Source organism: Doryrhamphus excisus, chromosome 1 (genome assembly GCF_030265055.1).
Source record: "Doryrhamphus excisus isolate RoL2022-K1 chromosome 1, RoL_Dexc_1.0, whole genome shotgun sequence".
Taxonomy (NCBI): domain Eukaryota; kingdom Metazoa; phylum Chordata; class Actinopteri; order Syngnathiformes; family Syngnathidae; genus Doryrhamphus; species Doryrhamphus excisus.
In genome coordinates, this window is record NC_080466.1 from 40,686,550 (window position 1) to 40,703,062 (window position 16,513).

Genomic DNA, 16,513 nt, shown 5'->3' on the forward strand with positions numbered 1-16,513 from the left:
CATTGATTTGTGGGGGAAAAAACAGAAGAGAACTAAAAATATCGATAATACCAAGCTGCTAGCACTCCGATATCAGTATTGTCGATGTTTGTATCGATCCGCCCACCCCGACTCCTTACCTTCTTGTCAGCCTCGTTGTCTGCTGGTGCACTTTGACCCCAGCTGCTCGGCAAATGTCATCCAGCCAGAAAGGGCCTTGCTGCAGTAGTGGGGGGGCGTCATAAGAGAGAGAGAGAGAGAGAGAGAGAGAGAAAAAAATAACAACATTATCAACCACGGTTCTCTCACCGCATCTTGGCTCCACGTCTCCGCGGAGTCGAGCGCCACATCCTCGCCGACCAGACGCCGCCAACACCTGCCCGCCGCCTGCAAGCGCGCTCGGCGTGGGGAAGAGCAAATAGACGGTGGCTGACATGTGAGTAGCCGAGAAGCATTCTCCACTCCGGGTTGCTAGGTGCTATGGTAGCTGTGGGAACGAATGACGGTTTGGGAGCTCCGTGGCGGATAATGGGGAAGACTGGCTGTGATTTTCTTGGATGGATGGATGGATGGATGGATGTAGGAAGGGAGAAGCCCATCGCTTCCCCGGCTAGATGTCAAGTGTTTAACGTATGCTGGTGTGTGGACTCCATCCTCGGTGAGATGTGGAGGCCCGCCTCGGAGCGCTCACTCTGCGGCGGCGTGCATGTGTTTTAGTGGCCGGGCCGAGGAGCACACACAGCGGGGTGAAGGCGTCTGCCTGCCTGCCTGCAGATGTGGTTGATGTTGTCACACCAAAGTGCAACATTGTTTAGAACTTAGTGACGCGCAGGTTACTTTTGCACTTTATTAGAAAGAAAAAAAAAAGATGTCAAGGTTTGAATATCTCTGTCTTTAAACTTGATGTCTCAACACCTTTGTAGTCATTTACTTAAGCTGCTGAGTCAAAAACTGAGTCAGCCCTCATTGACTTGAAGCAGTAATAAGAAAAAAGGGAAGAATAAATTCAATATTTGTCATGTTGTCTTCCAAATCAGCCATGTAGGATCATTTATTGGCTTACTGACTCAGACATGGGCTTCTTTTTTTGCACCGTGGGCATGCATAGTATAAGCCAACAGTCATCTATTTTTACATAAATGATATTTTTGGGATATAAGTGGCTAACAATACTGATCTTGACAGGCGTCAATCCCAGCACACGTATGATCAATGTGGTTGATTTAAAGTCTTCAATTAATATGCATGTTTTGGGATGTGGTAGGAGGCCAGAGTACAACGGGAGAACATGCAAACTCCACACAGAGATTCCAAACCCTCACAGCCACCATGCTGCCCTTCATTGTAGATTGAAGGCAAGGCCAGCCACAGCAGCTTGAAAAAAACAAGAAAAAAATCTTTTTCAAACCTGCTTCTCCGTAACTTCAGTTATTCATTTTCCTCACGAGGGTCGCGGGAGGTGCTGGAGCCTATCCCAGCTGTCTTCAGGCGAGAGGCGAGGTACACCCTGGACTGGTGGCCAGCCAATCACAGGGCACATTTCGACAAACAACCATTCACACTCACATTCATACCTATGGACAATTTGGAGTCGCCAATTAACCTAGCATGTTTTTGGAATGTGGGAGGAAACTGGAGTACCCGGAGAAAACCCACGCATGCACGGGGAGAACATGCAAACTCCACACAGAGATGGCCGAGGGTGGAATTGAAAACTTCAGTTATGTCAAAGGCAAAATAAATAGTGTTTTAGTTGGTACAGTCAGGAAGTACTATATGGCGTAGACGGAGACTTTGAAAAATAATCCCAATCGTTAATGAGTACCTGTAAAAAGTCTGCAGTGGAATTTTCATAGTATCCAGATTCTCATCATCAACATTTTGCTCTTCCAGGGCCAAGAGCATGATGCCTCCCCTGAAGATGCCCGTCCAGCAAAGCAAGTGGCTTGTGACGACGACGCCCAGCAGAAGATCCTTGGACTGAAGCGTGCGTCCCTTCACACCGATGGCCTGGACTGAGTAAGAAGTGTGTTGGATGAGAGTTTGTTGTTACATGCAGTTAGCACTAATCTACGTATGCGTGTGTGTGACTGTGGTAGGTTTCAGCTGGCCTGCTGAAGCCATGGGGAGCTGTTGGAGTTGTCTGTACAGGGACCCCATCCGAGACAACCATCTCACCAAGTTTAAGGTTTGTGCCATTTCATTCCAGTATATCATTTTAATGGGGAATCCTACAGAAGGTTAACTTGGTTAATACTTTAGAGTAGTCAGTGTACAACTTGCAATTGTTGTCTAAATATCTGGCCACACATGTGAGTACACCTCACAGTGAACAAATTGTGCCGTGGTTGTGACTGTCATGGCCGCTGCCTTAATCATCTTAGCCATGGGCACATATAGACAAACAACCATTCACACTCACATTCATACCTATGGACAATTTGGAGTCGCCAATTAACCTAGCATGTTTTTGGAATGTGGGAGGAAACCGGAGTACCCGGAGAAAACCCACGCATGCACGGGGAGAACATGCAAACTCCTTAATAAAGGACAATTTTCGGGAAAACGTTTTTTGAACAATTTGTTCAAGAATATATGCTTCATTGAAAAAAAACAACACAAGCAGAATTACATTAAAAAAAAAAGTCCCTTATTGGCTGCACGGTGGTTGAGTGGTTTGTGCGCAGACCTCACAACTAAGAGACCAGGGTTCAATTCCACCCTCGGCCATCTCTGTGTGGAGTTTGCATGTTCTCCCTGTGCATGTGTGGGTTTTCTCCGGGTACTCCGGTTTCCTCCCACATTCCAAAAACATGCTAGGTTAATTGGCAAAAATTGTCCATAGGTATGAATGTGAGTGTGAATGGTTGTTTGTCTATATGTGCCTTGTGATTGGGTGGCGACCAGTCCAGGGTGTACCCTGCCTCTCGCCCGACCCTTGTGAGGAAAAGCGGTAGAAAATGAATGAATTGTCCCTTATTACCCCTAAAATTGTCCCTTATAAACCCGTTTTACGGTACTGTATTATACTTTTTGTCATCATATGATGCTATCAGGGCGGCACGGCGGTCGAGTGGTTAGCGCGCAGACCTCACAGCTAGGAGACCAGGGTTCAATTCCACCCTCAGCCATCTCTGTGTGGAGTTTGCATGTTCTCCCCGTGCATGCGTGGGTTTTCTCCGGGTACTCCGGTTTCCTCCCACATTCCAAAAACATGCTAGGTTAATTGGCGACTCCAAATTGTCCATAGGTATGAATGTGAGTGTGAATGGTTGTTTGTCTATATGTGCCCTGTGATTGGCTGGCCACCAGTCCAGGGTGTACCCCGCCTCTCGCCCGAAGACAGCTGGGATAGGCTCCAGCACCCCCGCGACCCTCGTGAGGAAAAGCGGTAGAAAATGAATGAATGAATGATGCTATCATTAACTCCTTTTTTCCGTCCCAGGTCGTCAATGTGGACGATGAAGGCAATGAGCTGGGCTCTGGCATCATGGAGCTCACTCAGACCGAGCTCATTCTTCACACACGCAAGAGGGACGCCATCAGGTGGCCGTACCTCTGCCTGCGCCGCTACGGCTACGACTCCAACTTGTTTTCTTTTGAGAGCGGCCGCCGCTGTCAGACTGGACAGGGTGAGTGAAAACGGAACAAAACAAGACATTATTATTCTCTTTTGTAAAGGCAGAATTTTACTGGATTGAGCGGGTACTACTACTATGCATATTTAATCAACGATTACTCAGAAAAGTAACGCTGTACTGCTTCTTGCAACTTTGCGCATTTTGTGTGTGTGTCTTCCGAAATAAATGTAACATCACCCACCTTGTTCTTGTGTCTCCATGATCAGGGATCTTCGCCTTCAAGTGCGCTCGCGCTGAGGAGATCTTCAACCTGCTCCAGGAGCTGATGCAATGCAACAGCATCAACGTGGTGGAGGAGTCCATGATGATGACTCGCAGCGGCCACACGGCAGAAATGGAGATGTCTCACACACCGCAGACTCCCAATAGTCAGTCACACAGCCAGCTTACACCCGTGATGCTTCGCCAGGTTTCGTTTCTTTACAGCGTGTGTTGCAAATGTGCTCGCAGCTCCAGCATTCCCCGTGCAGGCTTTTCCCAACGGATACCCCGGTTATCCAATCAGAGGAGAGTCCTCCCAGCCTTCCCTTGCCGAGGAACACGGACACAACCTCATGGGCTTGGAAGACCAGGTTAGACACAACCATACTGCTGTCTGTTCATTGTGACCGTTTGAACTCGAGGTCCGCTTTGGTTTCTTCCAGACACACACCTACGTGAACACTGTGACCATGGAGGGCGATCTTGCCATGCGTCACTGCGTGCACGCCCTCCCTGAGGTGCGGCCCAGCACTTTCCCAGAAACGACACGCGGGGCCATGCCAGGTGCGGGTCAAGGGAATACTCAGTCCAACCTGCGGTGCTGCCCCCTGGAGGAGCATAAAGATCCTCAGGTGTTCCTCCAGCCGTCATCACAGGAGGTGAAGTTCATGCTGGGCCCCACGCCAGCGCAGCGCCATCTTCAAAGAGAGAGGGAACGCGAGAGGGAGCGGCTCGCTCACGGCCCCCACAGCCTTCAGCCAGCAGAGGGCGCAACAGGCTCAGAGACGGACGGAGACGAGCCCTCCTTGCAGATGTGCAACTCCCTCTCCTATCACCACTTCCATCATCACCCACACAGGCACCCGTGCCACGAGCACCCGGACAGCTGCCAGAGCGCCGAGCTGACCTACGAGAACATCAACGGCCTGAGGAGCAGCCGCAAGCAGCGGCTGAGTCCCAGCAGCGTGTCCCAGTCCGTGGGCTCCAGCAGCAGCAGCAGCACCGGAGACAGTCACCCTCACTCCCTCCTGCACCCCCACCGACCGTCCTCGCTTCCCCCGCAAGGCTATGGCTGTGAGAGGGCCATGGGCGGAGGTCACCGCCGGACGGCCTTGCTCAACTACGAGAACCTACCCTCGCTTCCCCCCGTGTGGGAGTACAGCGCCCTGCAGCGTGACGACGAACAGGAAGAAGAAGACGACGAGGCAGACGAGGAGGAGTACGAAGAGGAAGAAGAAGACTTTGATGAGTACGAGTTCTCCGAAGGCCCCGAGACCACCAACGGCTACCACCAGGATGGGCGGGGCATCCACAGGGACGCTCTTCAGAACTACGTCAACACAGAGCAGGTGCAGCCGCCAAGGCTGCGACACAGCTGCCCCCCGCATCCAAGGCCATGTCAGCCCGACAGAGGGGGCCGCATTTTTAGCTTTGATTTCCGCAGACGCTCCAGGTCAGGGGTCGGAGCCTGCGAGCACGGCCACATGCCTCAGCCGCGGCTCAACTACATCCAGGTGGACCTCAAGGGAGAAGCTCTTGGTGGCGGCGGGGGCGGCCCGCCGCAGCACCAGCGTCTGCCGCCCAAAAAATGCGGCCCGCAGGCTCCCAGGCGCAGCGAATGCTACGCCGTCATTGACCTGAAGAAGACGGCGGCCATGTCCAACCTGCAAAAAGCTCTGCCCAGGGATGACGGCACTTCCAGAAAGACTCGTCACAACAGCACAGACCTGCCTCTGTAGACCACGTCCACCATGGAGGAGCGGACTTGACCACGGATGGATCTTCATTTGAGCACACCGGACCCTTCACTGTCATCCGTCCTTTTGGATTGTGGCGCTGACTCGGACGGTAGCAGGGAGCCTCTGCCATTCGATGCTGTTATTTATTAGCTACGTGTTGTGACGTTCTCTCTGGAGTTTCACTTTCAAGTACTCTTTGCCGGATGTTTTTCCGTCATACCCGGCAGCGAACGGGAGCGGAGGTGTCTGTGTGGAGCCATTTCCATCTTGTAACGTGACTTACGGTCCCCGCACCATTCCCACTCTTCTTGTTGCGTTCACGTACTTCCTCGGCCAGGCGGCATCCACGCTTTGCAGAAGAAGTGTTTGTACCTCATGGTAGGTGGCAGCGTGGTCACTTTAAGCAGCTCCTTATTTCTTCATGAATGCCCGTAGAGCAGTTTGCACACAATCCTATGGAATTGTATTCTTCGGGTTCTGGGGACGTCGGGTTCTGACTGAGAGGTTGTTTTTTTTTTTTTTTTTTGGGACAAGTAGCACAAAGTGAAATCAGTGAGCCTCGTCCCTCTCCCAAGTAGCATACCTGCACCTCCATCCACAGCGTATTGCACTTTTGAAGATGCTCTTTGTTTCCGCAGCCTCTCCACCTGAGCCGCACGTTCCTCGTATACTCAAAAGAAGGCAGGAGGCCACATTGTTTCACTGACGTTGGGCCAGCATTTGTAGTTCTTTCAAGGTTTGGAAGACGACATCCTGTGTAACCTCATAGACGCTCATTAAGATCACCTCAAATGTGCTGATTCGACACTTTGCCCGTCATCAGGTATGAACGGTCTGCTTCAAAGGTAAGCAAGGTTATTTTTTTATTGGAAATTACTCTCCGCCATCTGTAGAATATTTATTTATTTATTGCATTATTTATGAGTCCCTCTTTTAAGTGTATTACTATTATTTTCCATGTGACAACCAGCAATTGAATTGTTATTTTTTTTGTGTTTGTGTGTAATCCAGTTGTTAGCCTGGAGACCAAAGTTTGGAATTATAACTGTGCTTGGTTCTATTGTGACAATTTTAAAAGAGACTTTATTTCTACTTTTAAGTGCCAAAATCAAACATAATGAAATCAAATGTGCCAATTGTTTTCAAAAATATATGATAGGGCTGGAGAGACGGTGTGAGAAGTGTGGGGACGCAAACTTGAAAAAGAATTCATCTTTTTTTTTTTTTTTTTTTTTGAAGATGAATTTAAAAAAAATGCACATTTCACCTCATTCACATCAACTGTCATTGTGGCGCAAGACGTTAATGATGATAATAATAATGCTTTTGACCATATTGTTAGGTCCTTAAAGTAGCATCATCCTGTTCCATGTAACATTTTCTGGTCAATACTTAAATACTGTATTTAATATTGACTCACTTGCAAGCCGACTTGACATATTAGCATTAGCACTACATCTACATAAGCCATCAAATGCATATTCAAAGGTTTTCTTTGCCTTTTTGAGCTTTTTCTGAGGGGGGCTTCTGTGCTGCACAAGTCAGAAGAGGCATACAGTGGAACCTCTGAAGTTCTGGTATATTCTATTAACAAAACAATTTGTCCACAGGGATTAGTTATCACTTAAAGGGGACATATTATGCTCATTTCTTGGCCCTTTGTATTGAGTTGTGGACTATAGAGCAGCTACACACCATAACCAGCACAGAAAGTGTTCTAGTGCTTCCAGAATCTGCACCTATTCAGTTGTATTTCTTTGGATTTCATGGTTCATGGTCTGTTTTAATGTAAAACTCTGGTAGAGTCACTAATTGTGGTGGGAAAAGCTATTAGAAACCCCACTCAATTTATGCTATAATGCTATGCATATAAATGCTTTTGCTCTATTATTTACACAAAATAAACAGTTAGGATAAACTGATAAATTGTTACTTACTGCTTGCCCTTCTGACTCTTCCACACGACTGCGTAAAATTGGAACGGCGTCAGGCTTCAGCAAGTTTGTCGGCTAGTCCAGCTACATTCTGGTCCTTGTTCACAAAACAAAATGCCGTTGACAGATTAAAATGCATTTCTTTTGCTGGTAGGGAATCAGGAACGCCAACCACCTCTTGTTGTAAACAAACAGCAGCGCAGGGCTTGGGGGAGGGCAGAGACTTTATATATATAAGGAATTCCGCCCCTCTGTGATGTCACAAAGAGGCAGTTTTACCCCGCCTTTTAAAACCGAGCGTTTTGAGCCATCCCAAACTTCTTTCAGGGCTCACTTCCAAATGTGCAAACCTCATTATCGGAAACTTTGACATTGTTTATCACGAGAATATAACAGTCGAACTACGTTTATAGGTCGGAAAAGTGGAAAAAAGCATCATAGGTCCCCTCTAAAGGGATAGTTTGGACGACAACCATATCAGCAGTGTAGTCCATCAAAGGTGACTCTCAATGGCTTCAGTTTTCATCTAAGCTTTTGGAACGGATTAATTAATAACAAAAGCCGAGGTACCACCGTATATCCCAACACAGAAGCCTTAAAAATCCCAATTCTGAAGTTAAAATTAATATTTAAGTTGTCTTTAAAGGCTGTTGACTGGTGTTTACATTTGCAATAAGTACCTTTTGACATCAGAACTAGGAGTCTTCATGTCATGGACGTCTGCCTTCACGTCATAGATTATGGTTTGTCACGATTGTACGATATTGTGCTTACATTGTCATGGACATTTCCAGTGCCATACACTCGCTCACTGTCCTGAGCCTTTCAGCGTGCCAACGTTCCACACTTGACAACAAGACATCTTGGTCAAAATGTCTTTAAACTTGTTTATAACCTCGCAAGCACCCAAACTGCTACTTCTCCTATAATCAAGTCCGCTAATAGTTCCACTACACACACACACACGATCTCACCAAGCGTGGTGTTTACGCCTCAGGCATGCGACACCCGGGGCTGGTGGGGAGAAGGGGGGGGTCACCCACGGTCAGCGTTGCTCTCGCCCGTCGTTATCTGGAGGGCAAGGAGCCACAAGTCGAGATAACAAGTGGTATTGTTGGAGTTCCTCATACTTAATTTATCGAGCGGGTTGTTTAACTAAAAGGGCTTGCTCTGTGTTTACCGTTTCAACATCACGCCGCGTTATCTCCGATTCCATTGCCACACTTTTCTCACTGTGCCTTTCACATGGGGGAACATGGCCGCTGTTTGCCTGTCGTCAAAGAAAAATGCAAAGAAAACAGTTTGGCATATAGGGGGAAAAATGTCATCTTTCATTCTTCCAGCTGGTATATTTGATTGGCAGCAGATGCCTCCTCCAACATCAATAGCAAGGCACCCTTTTGCTGCTTGCTTTGTATGGGGGAAGAAGTAGCGCCATCTGGTGGACAAGTGTAACAAAATGAACTGATATGTGGCGATGACATTGGTTAGCCTTGTTACTTCACTATCGCATACTCCAGGAAGCCGGTTCTCTCAACACATAACATGGTTTCACTTTTTATATTTAAATAGTTTTACTATTTTTTACTTATTTCGGAAATTTTAAAGGAACTGCTAACCTAAAATTCTGTTTGTCATCACAGGAGATGTAGCTAATGGCTTTTAAGCTTCATTTACACTTGCACGCACTTCGTCTCCGCAGTGGCCAATCAGCAAATTGGTCATTAACAGGTGTGAAGGCGGGGTAAAATGTTCAAAATTAGTGGCACGCATTATTTCGTAAATGCAATGTCAACGCATCTCCTATGTGCCAATAATGCGGGCGGTGCGCATTAAAGCGTTCCTCTGCGTGTCTCATTCACATGAATGGGTGACCACTTCCACCACCTCTTGGAGCAATTTGAGGGGGAATTGTCTTGTAATTTCTGGAACGTCTTGGATTTTTGGGTTCATTTATCATAATGCCCAAAGCAATGTCTTCTAGTCAGACTTAGACAGTCCTTATTGATCCAAAATAAATCAAATGCAATGCAATATGAATAAAATATAATAATATTAAAATAAATAAAAGGGATATAGGAAGCAATATTTGAATGTTTACTGTAGAAATATTGTAAATACAAGTAAATGGACACTTTATATAAGTGTAGTATAAAATATAGTTTAAAAAATAGCTTTCTTTATTACACAAGCTTATAATATATAAAATAGAGGAATTAATGAAGCTGGGGGTGATGTCCGATGTTGCGCGGCATCACCAAATAACGGCATGGATGCGGGACATGGTGGTAACAATGCGTACCCATGCAGGTAAAATGCACATCGCGTGTACTCTTGTCATGCACTCGACGTAAACCGCATTTGACAAGGTGTAAAGTCGTGGGTAAGTGTGCGTAATTCATGCGTGAACAGAATGCAAACAGTGCACAAACTAGTCCTCACGCTTTTCATAATTAATTAAATGACACGTATTGCTATGGCAAATTTGGTGACAATGCGGAGGCAAAATGCGTGCAAGTGTAAACGTCGCTTTAGCCTTGTAAAGTCAGGATGTTTATCATTTAAGTCTTACCTCGTTAATTATTTGAGATGTCATCTGTTTCCTTAAATAAAAACGTCCGACTGAGCAGTCTGTAGCATTTAATAGAACGTCACGCCTTGTTAGCCGTTTGACAGCTAGCATGCACTCCAGGAAGTCACTTCTCCCAGCTCAAAACAGTTTTAAACGCACACGCAAATCATCATTTTTTTATATTTTCTGCTGTTCTAATATGTTATTTTTCAAATTTCAAAAGAGACGATAACCAAAAATCCCATTTGTTATCACTGGAGGATGTAGCTTTGCTTGCTAACAGTGCTTAGCATTAGCAAAGTCAGGAAGCTTAATGGAAGTCTTAATCAAATGAATATAATAGTTTAATGTTACCTTTACTTAGTAGGAATATTGAATATTCTCCCAATGAAAAACAATAGCGTAACATCTTTGGCTTTTTAAACTTATCATTTGTAGCTCTTCTAATATGGAATTTTTTCAAATTTAAAAAAAAGATGCTAACCTAAAACCCTCATCACTGGAGATGTAGCTTACCTGGCTAACATTAGCATTATAAAGCCAGGAAGTTTATCATCAAACTCTCATCAAATTAATTCTTCTAAATTCCCACTTTTCCCTGACATGACAAATCTTCTCATTTTGTAGCATTTCAGAAAGTAGAGTTGGGAGATAATGTCAACAAAGTTAATTGTGCTAACCTGAATTCTTAGCAGCTAAATTTCTGACGAATGACTAAATGTGACGACTCGTTTTTTTTTTCTCTTTTTTTCCTTCTTTGTTTTTCTGATGTCAAGATGCTAGAAACGTGAAAGGCAAGACAAAAAAGTCTTAACAGCAACATGTCATCCTCATCAGGGCAATTTCATATCATTCTTACTGTAAACATGAGAACCTCATGGCCATGTTCATGCCACAAAAGAAATATTTCTCAAAATATCTGATAAAATGGTATATATTGATATTCTGTATGTGTTTTTTTTGTTTATTTTTTAATACAACAGTACAATCACCACCATTGTAGGAGTGTTAGGGAAAAAGAAAAAAAAATCACAACGTTACGAAAATAAAGTGGTAATATTCTGGGGTGCAAAGGTCCCTAAAATAGTTACTTTTTTCTGAGAATAAAGTCAAAATACTAAAATTGTGGGAATTTTGCCCATCACCTACAACCCTTATGTGATACATGAATACACATCTTTTCTTTGTGTGCTAAAGATATAAACAGATATACCAGCTAAAAAGAGGCAGCTAATTAATGCACTTAACAGGACGCACCTATTCCGCCTGGAAAGCCCGCCTCCAAAAATTCTCCAACAAGGTTTTATATCCATGCTGAGCATGCTGTAATATTTGCAGTATATTTCCCGAATTTGATGATTTTAAGCATTCCCGGAACTTCCTTCCTGGATGCATAGATGCATTCTTAGCTACCTCATTTTAGCTGTTTTTGCACCAAAAGGAGAAAGATGTGTGTTTGTGTCTCACATAAAAATTACCCCCCAAAAAAGTGAAGTTTTTTTTATTTTTATTGATGACATTTTTTAATGGTTCTCCAACTTTTTTCCACCAAGTATCACCTCAAAATGTTAGTACCACCTTTTTTGCTACCTCAGTTTATTATTGTTGTTTAGTTTGGGATATGTGGCTTGTACTCGCAGGCAGTTAACCTGTGGCGTTGGTGAATAACTGTAATACTTTTTGTTTTGTATTATTATTTCATGCTTTTTTCAAGTAGCAGTTTAAGAATGGAGGACTATTTCACCGTTCGTCACATATTAATTAACACAGCTTTAAGTACATCCATCCATTTCCTGTAACGCTTGTCCTCGCTTTAAGTATGTATCATATAATCGTACAACTTTATTATTTTTAAATTATGACTTTATTCCACAAAAATGTAACTTTTTTTTTGTCATATTTTGACTTTGTATTGGTAATAGTTGTCATACTCCTTGGTGCCACCAGGGGGTGATGTATTGTACATGAAGGCTGCTTTGGCCTGGCTTTGTAACGACTGTGTCAGTTCCTCCATTGAAAGAGTGCCAAATCTGCTTGAGCATGTCAAATGTTTGGACCGAGGAGGGATGGTGGGGGGTGGGATGGGATGGGGTGGGATTGGGACGGGACAGGGTGGGATGGGGCACCACTGCTTGAGACACGAATGCAAAACTGGCAGTTTAAATAATTCATGTTGAAGCCCGAGCGGCACAAAGGGTTCTTTATGTTTTTGTCTCATTTTGCAATTGAAAAAAAAAAAAAGAAAAGACAAAATGTTTCTTCAAGTGTTTGTTGAATGTCTGTGTGCATCCATGGGTGACGGTCTGATATAGCCATTAGAAGCCCATTTGCTTCACTTGTTGGACTGTCAAAATGGACATTGGTGGGGGGGGGGATTTTTTTTTCTTCCCCCTCCTACCCTCTTTAATCATTCCACACGCAGATGAGTTCCTAATGAAATGTCCTAAGAACTTAGCGATACAGACACGTTGGGGACTTTTATCATTTCTAGAGTGTGGATTTGTCCAAAATGTACAAGTCAATGTAATTCCAATATTAAAAATGATGCCATGAAAATATCTTATTGTGCATTAAACAGTGTCAACTTTGCTTTTCAGACCTTTTTGGTGTCTCTCGAATGAATGGACAAAAGCACTTTGCTTTAGGTCTCACTTTTCACTTAACCACAGTCAGAACTTTGTTTTAGTTAAAAGGAACTCTGGTACGGTTGCTCGAAACCCGACCCAAGACTAGGATAGGACCAGTATTAAAGATAACTGTACTTTAAAAACATCAACACATATTTCTTTCCCTTTATTGTGCATTTTAATGAGAGAAAATGAGTCGGTATGAGCTAGCTAACAATGCACATCTTTGCAACCTACCTATTTTGACGCTAAAAAAAAAAACGCAGACGGTGTTCTATTTACATAACTGATGAGCTACAGCCATATTGTTATTGTAGCAGCTAACACAACACCTCGCTCAGCGTCAATCACACGGACTGGATGCATTTTGTAGAACTGGAGCCACAAGTCATGTGCTGGAAGACACAGCCATCCCCATGAGAGCGTTTATTTATATATTTATAAGCCGTATTTTTGTTAACCGCTTTTTGTACCAAGCATATTTTGCCATCATACTTATATCCTCGGTTTGCCTACCAATAAATCACACCGGAAAGGTAAAAGGAGACCGCAACAGTAAGTATTATATGTACTATTATACACGTTTTAATATGCAGCATGTATATAAAACGTTTTGTAGTCCAAATAGATACATCTCAATGACGTGCATTGTTAGCTAGCTCATATTAACTCATACACGGGTTTCCTCCCACATTCCAAAAACATGCTAGGTTAATTGGCGACTCCAAATTGTCCATAGGTATGAATGTGAGTATGAATGGTTGTTTGTCTATATGTGCCCTGTGATTGGCTGGCCACCAGTCCAGGGTGTACCCCGCCTCTCGCCCGAAGACAGCTGGGATAGGCTCCAGCGACCCTTGGGTCTACAGAAAAGGGAAAGAAACGTGTTCCAATTTCACATAAGCATTGTGGATGTTTTCCTAAAAAAAAAAGTGCAGTTTTCCTTTTAAAGTGACACAAATGATAAATATGTAAGAGGAAAATATGTTGGAAGTACTCTGTCTTTCTACTTTGCTCTCTTTATGTGTATGAGAAACGGCACTTTTTAAAAGTATATTTGACAAACATTTTGTGAAATCTAAGCAGGGAACACAGAGTGGAGCACGTTTATGTTGACGCCCCTCGGACCGGCTGACTCACCTCGGTCGCCCAAAAAACGCAAGCCTTGCCCTGAACCTTTGCTCGGGTGAGAAGAAATGCTTTTTGTTTGTTGATGTGGTTTTCATCCATTTTGTACATATTTTTTTATTGACTTCTTCTCTTCACGCTGCTTAGCAGGAGCGTCACGAGAGTCGGCGAGATAAAAAACGTGCCAAGATGTGCTTTCACTATCCCAGCAGGTGAAACAGGTGACGTAAATGGGCACAGCATTGTGTGTGTGTGGCGAGGAGGACAGTGCTCCAAGAGGTTGGATCACAACCAACAAAGAATTGTTAGCACGAACAAAACCTGCAGTGGGGAAAAAAACGATCCGAAATCTACTGGAAAAGACGACCCGGACCAGCTGGACCAGAAAGACAACTGTCCATTGAGTAAGTCACCATAGCTATATATGTAGTCCATGTCGGCGTATAGGAACCAAACATTGTGGGCTAAAACTTTATACATCATTTGGTTCCTAGCTGTTCCTATGCTCGTTCTTGCTTCCCAGTACAGATGGGTGTCCTGTGGCTTTGTTTTAGAGTGGGCTGTTACCTCTTGGTAGGGGCATGAAAGGGGGCAGAAAAATAGTTCTGTGTTATCTGCTCCAATAACAATGTCGCTGCTTGGTTTATATACAGATCCGTTTTTTTTGTGCTTTACAGTTAAAATAGGTGTGTCCCGTGACATGCATTGTTAGCGCCCACATGCTAGCTCTTTTTCTCTCTTTAAATGCACAGAAAAGGGAAAGACGTGGTCATGTTTCACATAAAGATGGTGGATGATTTCAAGAAAAGGGCAGTTCCCCTTTAAGAAAGTCACCCCGAGAACTCGCCGGAACTACTTTCTTCAACGCCAAAAACTGACCCATGTGATGAAGTTGGCGGGAAGGTCACTGTTGATGTACTACATCACTGATGGGGATGTCATACAACTTTATGTCAAAACATTCCGGTGCTGGAGCCTATCCCAGCTGTCTTCGGGCGAGAGGCGGGGTACACCCTGGACTGGTGGCCAGCCAATCACAGGGCACATATAGACAAACAACCATTCACACTCACATTCATACCTATGGACAATTTGGAGTCGCCAATTAACCTAGCATGTTTTTGGAATGTGGGAGGAAACCGGAGTACCTGGAGAAAACCCACGCATGCACGGGGAGAACATGCAAACTCCACACAGGGTGGGATTGAACTCGGGTCTCCTAGCTGTGAGGCCTGTGTGCTAACCACTCTTAGGACTTAGTTGTGTACTTTACTTGATATTGTTGGAGTAACAATGGACAGCAGATGTTGCTATGGGAAGTCCATCAGTGATTCTGAGACTAGTTGATTCAGTACCGTGGTGTGAACAGAATCCGGATTTAAATGGTTGGAATTGATTATTGGAGTTGACTTGGGTTTTGAGCTGGGCAGCGACGACATGTTGAAGAGTTTGAAGAGGAATGGGGGGGGGTTGGAGATTGGCTGGAAGTTGTCCATTATGTCGGGGCTGAGATCAGGTTTCTTCAAGATGGGGGTGATGGCGGCATGTTTCAGCGAGGGAGGGGAAGGAGGGGGTGAGGTATTTGTTGATGACTGATGTGATGGGAGGAGACAGACTTTGATGTAGCCAGATGGGACGGGGTCGAGTACACAGGTCAAGTTTTTCATGGACTGGGTGATCGGGGAGAACTGGGAGAAGGGATGGGGCCGGGGGGTCGGTTGGTTAGGCTAGTCGTGAGTGACAGATCCAAGTTCTGAAGTATAAAATAGATGTTGTTCAATCGCCCTCTTTTTGACTCACTCGCCCAATACGAGAGTGGCAGACTCTTGGACATTTATGGCATAGAACCAGCAACCTTGTGCTGGTTTACGCTCCTTCGGATCTTCAATTTGAGCATAATGGTGTGAGTGAAGGTTTTGTAGATACATTTTGGGGTTACACACTAAATGATGAAGAAATATTGTTTGAGGAGTTGTCACGGTGGTCTCGTGGTTAGCGCGCAGACCTCACAGCTAGGAGACCAGGGTTCAATTCCACCCTCAGCCATCTCTGTGTACTCCGGGTACTCCGGTTTCCTCCCACATTCCAAAAACATGCTAGGTTAATTAGCGACTCCAAATTGTCCATAGGTATGAATGTGAGTGTGAATGGTTGTTTGTCTATATGTGCCCTGTGATTGGCTGGCGACCGGTCCAGGGTGTACCCCGCCTCTCACCTGAAGTCTGCTAGGATAGGCTCCAGCACTAGCAGACCCTAGTGGTATAGAAAATGGATGGATTGAGTTTTCTAATGGTGGAGAACAGGGTCTCAGGTGTGAATAATAGTAGACAGTTTTGGCTCAGAGAGACCATTTGGGTCCGGGTGTCGGAATGTGGCAGTTCTGGTTTTGATGGCTATCCACAGTCAGCATTTGCTAACTTTATGTTGATGAGATTGTTTTTGTTGATAAGGCTGAGACAGACCTGCGGGTGGTGCCATCCGGCAGAAACGAAAAACCGTATGGCGAAAGGCAGCCTTAACGCGGTTGAACATGTTTGAACAATCACTTGCTTTGGTTTGGTGTCCTGTTGTTTTTCCCGGGAAACAAGGAAGTGGTCCAGAAAGTTTCTCATACAATACTCAAAGTGTTTGCCAGAGAAAAAGCCGCTCTGTGTGAAGAAACAAATGATGGCGACTGAGCGGATCACCGCTC

General features: G+C 44.8%; 2 protein-coding genes across 5 annotated transcripts in view; both read left to right on the plus strand.

Moving 5' to 3' along the window:
- Nucleotides 1–115: 115 nt before the first annotated feature.
- frs3 (fibroblast growth factor receptor substrate 3) lies at nucleotides 116–12,124 on the plus strand. Of its 2 annotated transcripts, XR_009131835.1 has the most exons (8): nucleotides 116–415; nucleotides 1,873–1,998; nucleotides 2,079–2,167; nucleotides 3,425–3,611; nucleotides 3,827–3,988; nucleotides 4,071–4,192; nucleotides 4,265–5,938; nucleotides 6,199–12,124. XR_009131835.1 is itself a non-coding variant. In XM_058084461.1 (7 exons), the coding sequence occupies exons 3-7, from the start codon at nucleotides 2,102–2,104 to the stop codon at nucleotides 5,558–5,560; spliced, it is 1,833 nt and encodes a 610-aa protein (XP_057940444.1). In that variant the 5' UTR covers nucleotides 116–415; nucleotides 1,873–1,998; nucleotides 2,079–2,101; the 3' UTR covers nucleotides 5,561–12,124. The 2 variants fall into 2 exon arrangements, 1 of the variants encoding a protein (XP_057940444.1); XM_058084461.1 differs by having other exon boundaries at nucleotides 4,265–12,124.
- Nucleotides 12,125–13,787: 1,663 nt separating this feature from the next.
- The window catches only part of LOC131126041 (sodium- and chloride-dependent GABA transporter 2-like), a 36,993-nt gene continuing 34,267 nt past the window's right edge, over nucleotides 13,788–16,513 (plus strand). Inside the window, exons 1-2 of one of the 3 annotated variants that reach the window (XM_058068184.1) lie at nucleotides 13,788–13,879; nucleotides 13,969–14,225. In XM_058068184.1, the coding sequence (XP_057924167.1) occupies nucleotides 13,803–13,879; nucleotides 13,969–14,225 (334 nt within the window). In that variant the 5' untranslated portion in view covers nucleotides 13,788–13,802. Of the gene's footprint in view, nucleotides 13,880–13,968; nucleotides 14,226–16,513 lie in introns of those variants that run through there. The other 2 variants (XM_058068191.1, XM_058068204.1) reach the window with 2 other exon arrangements.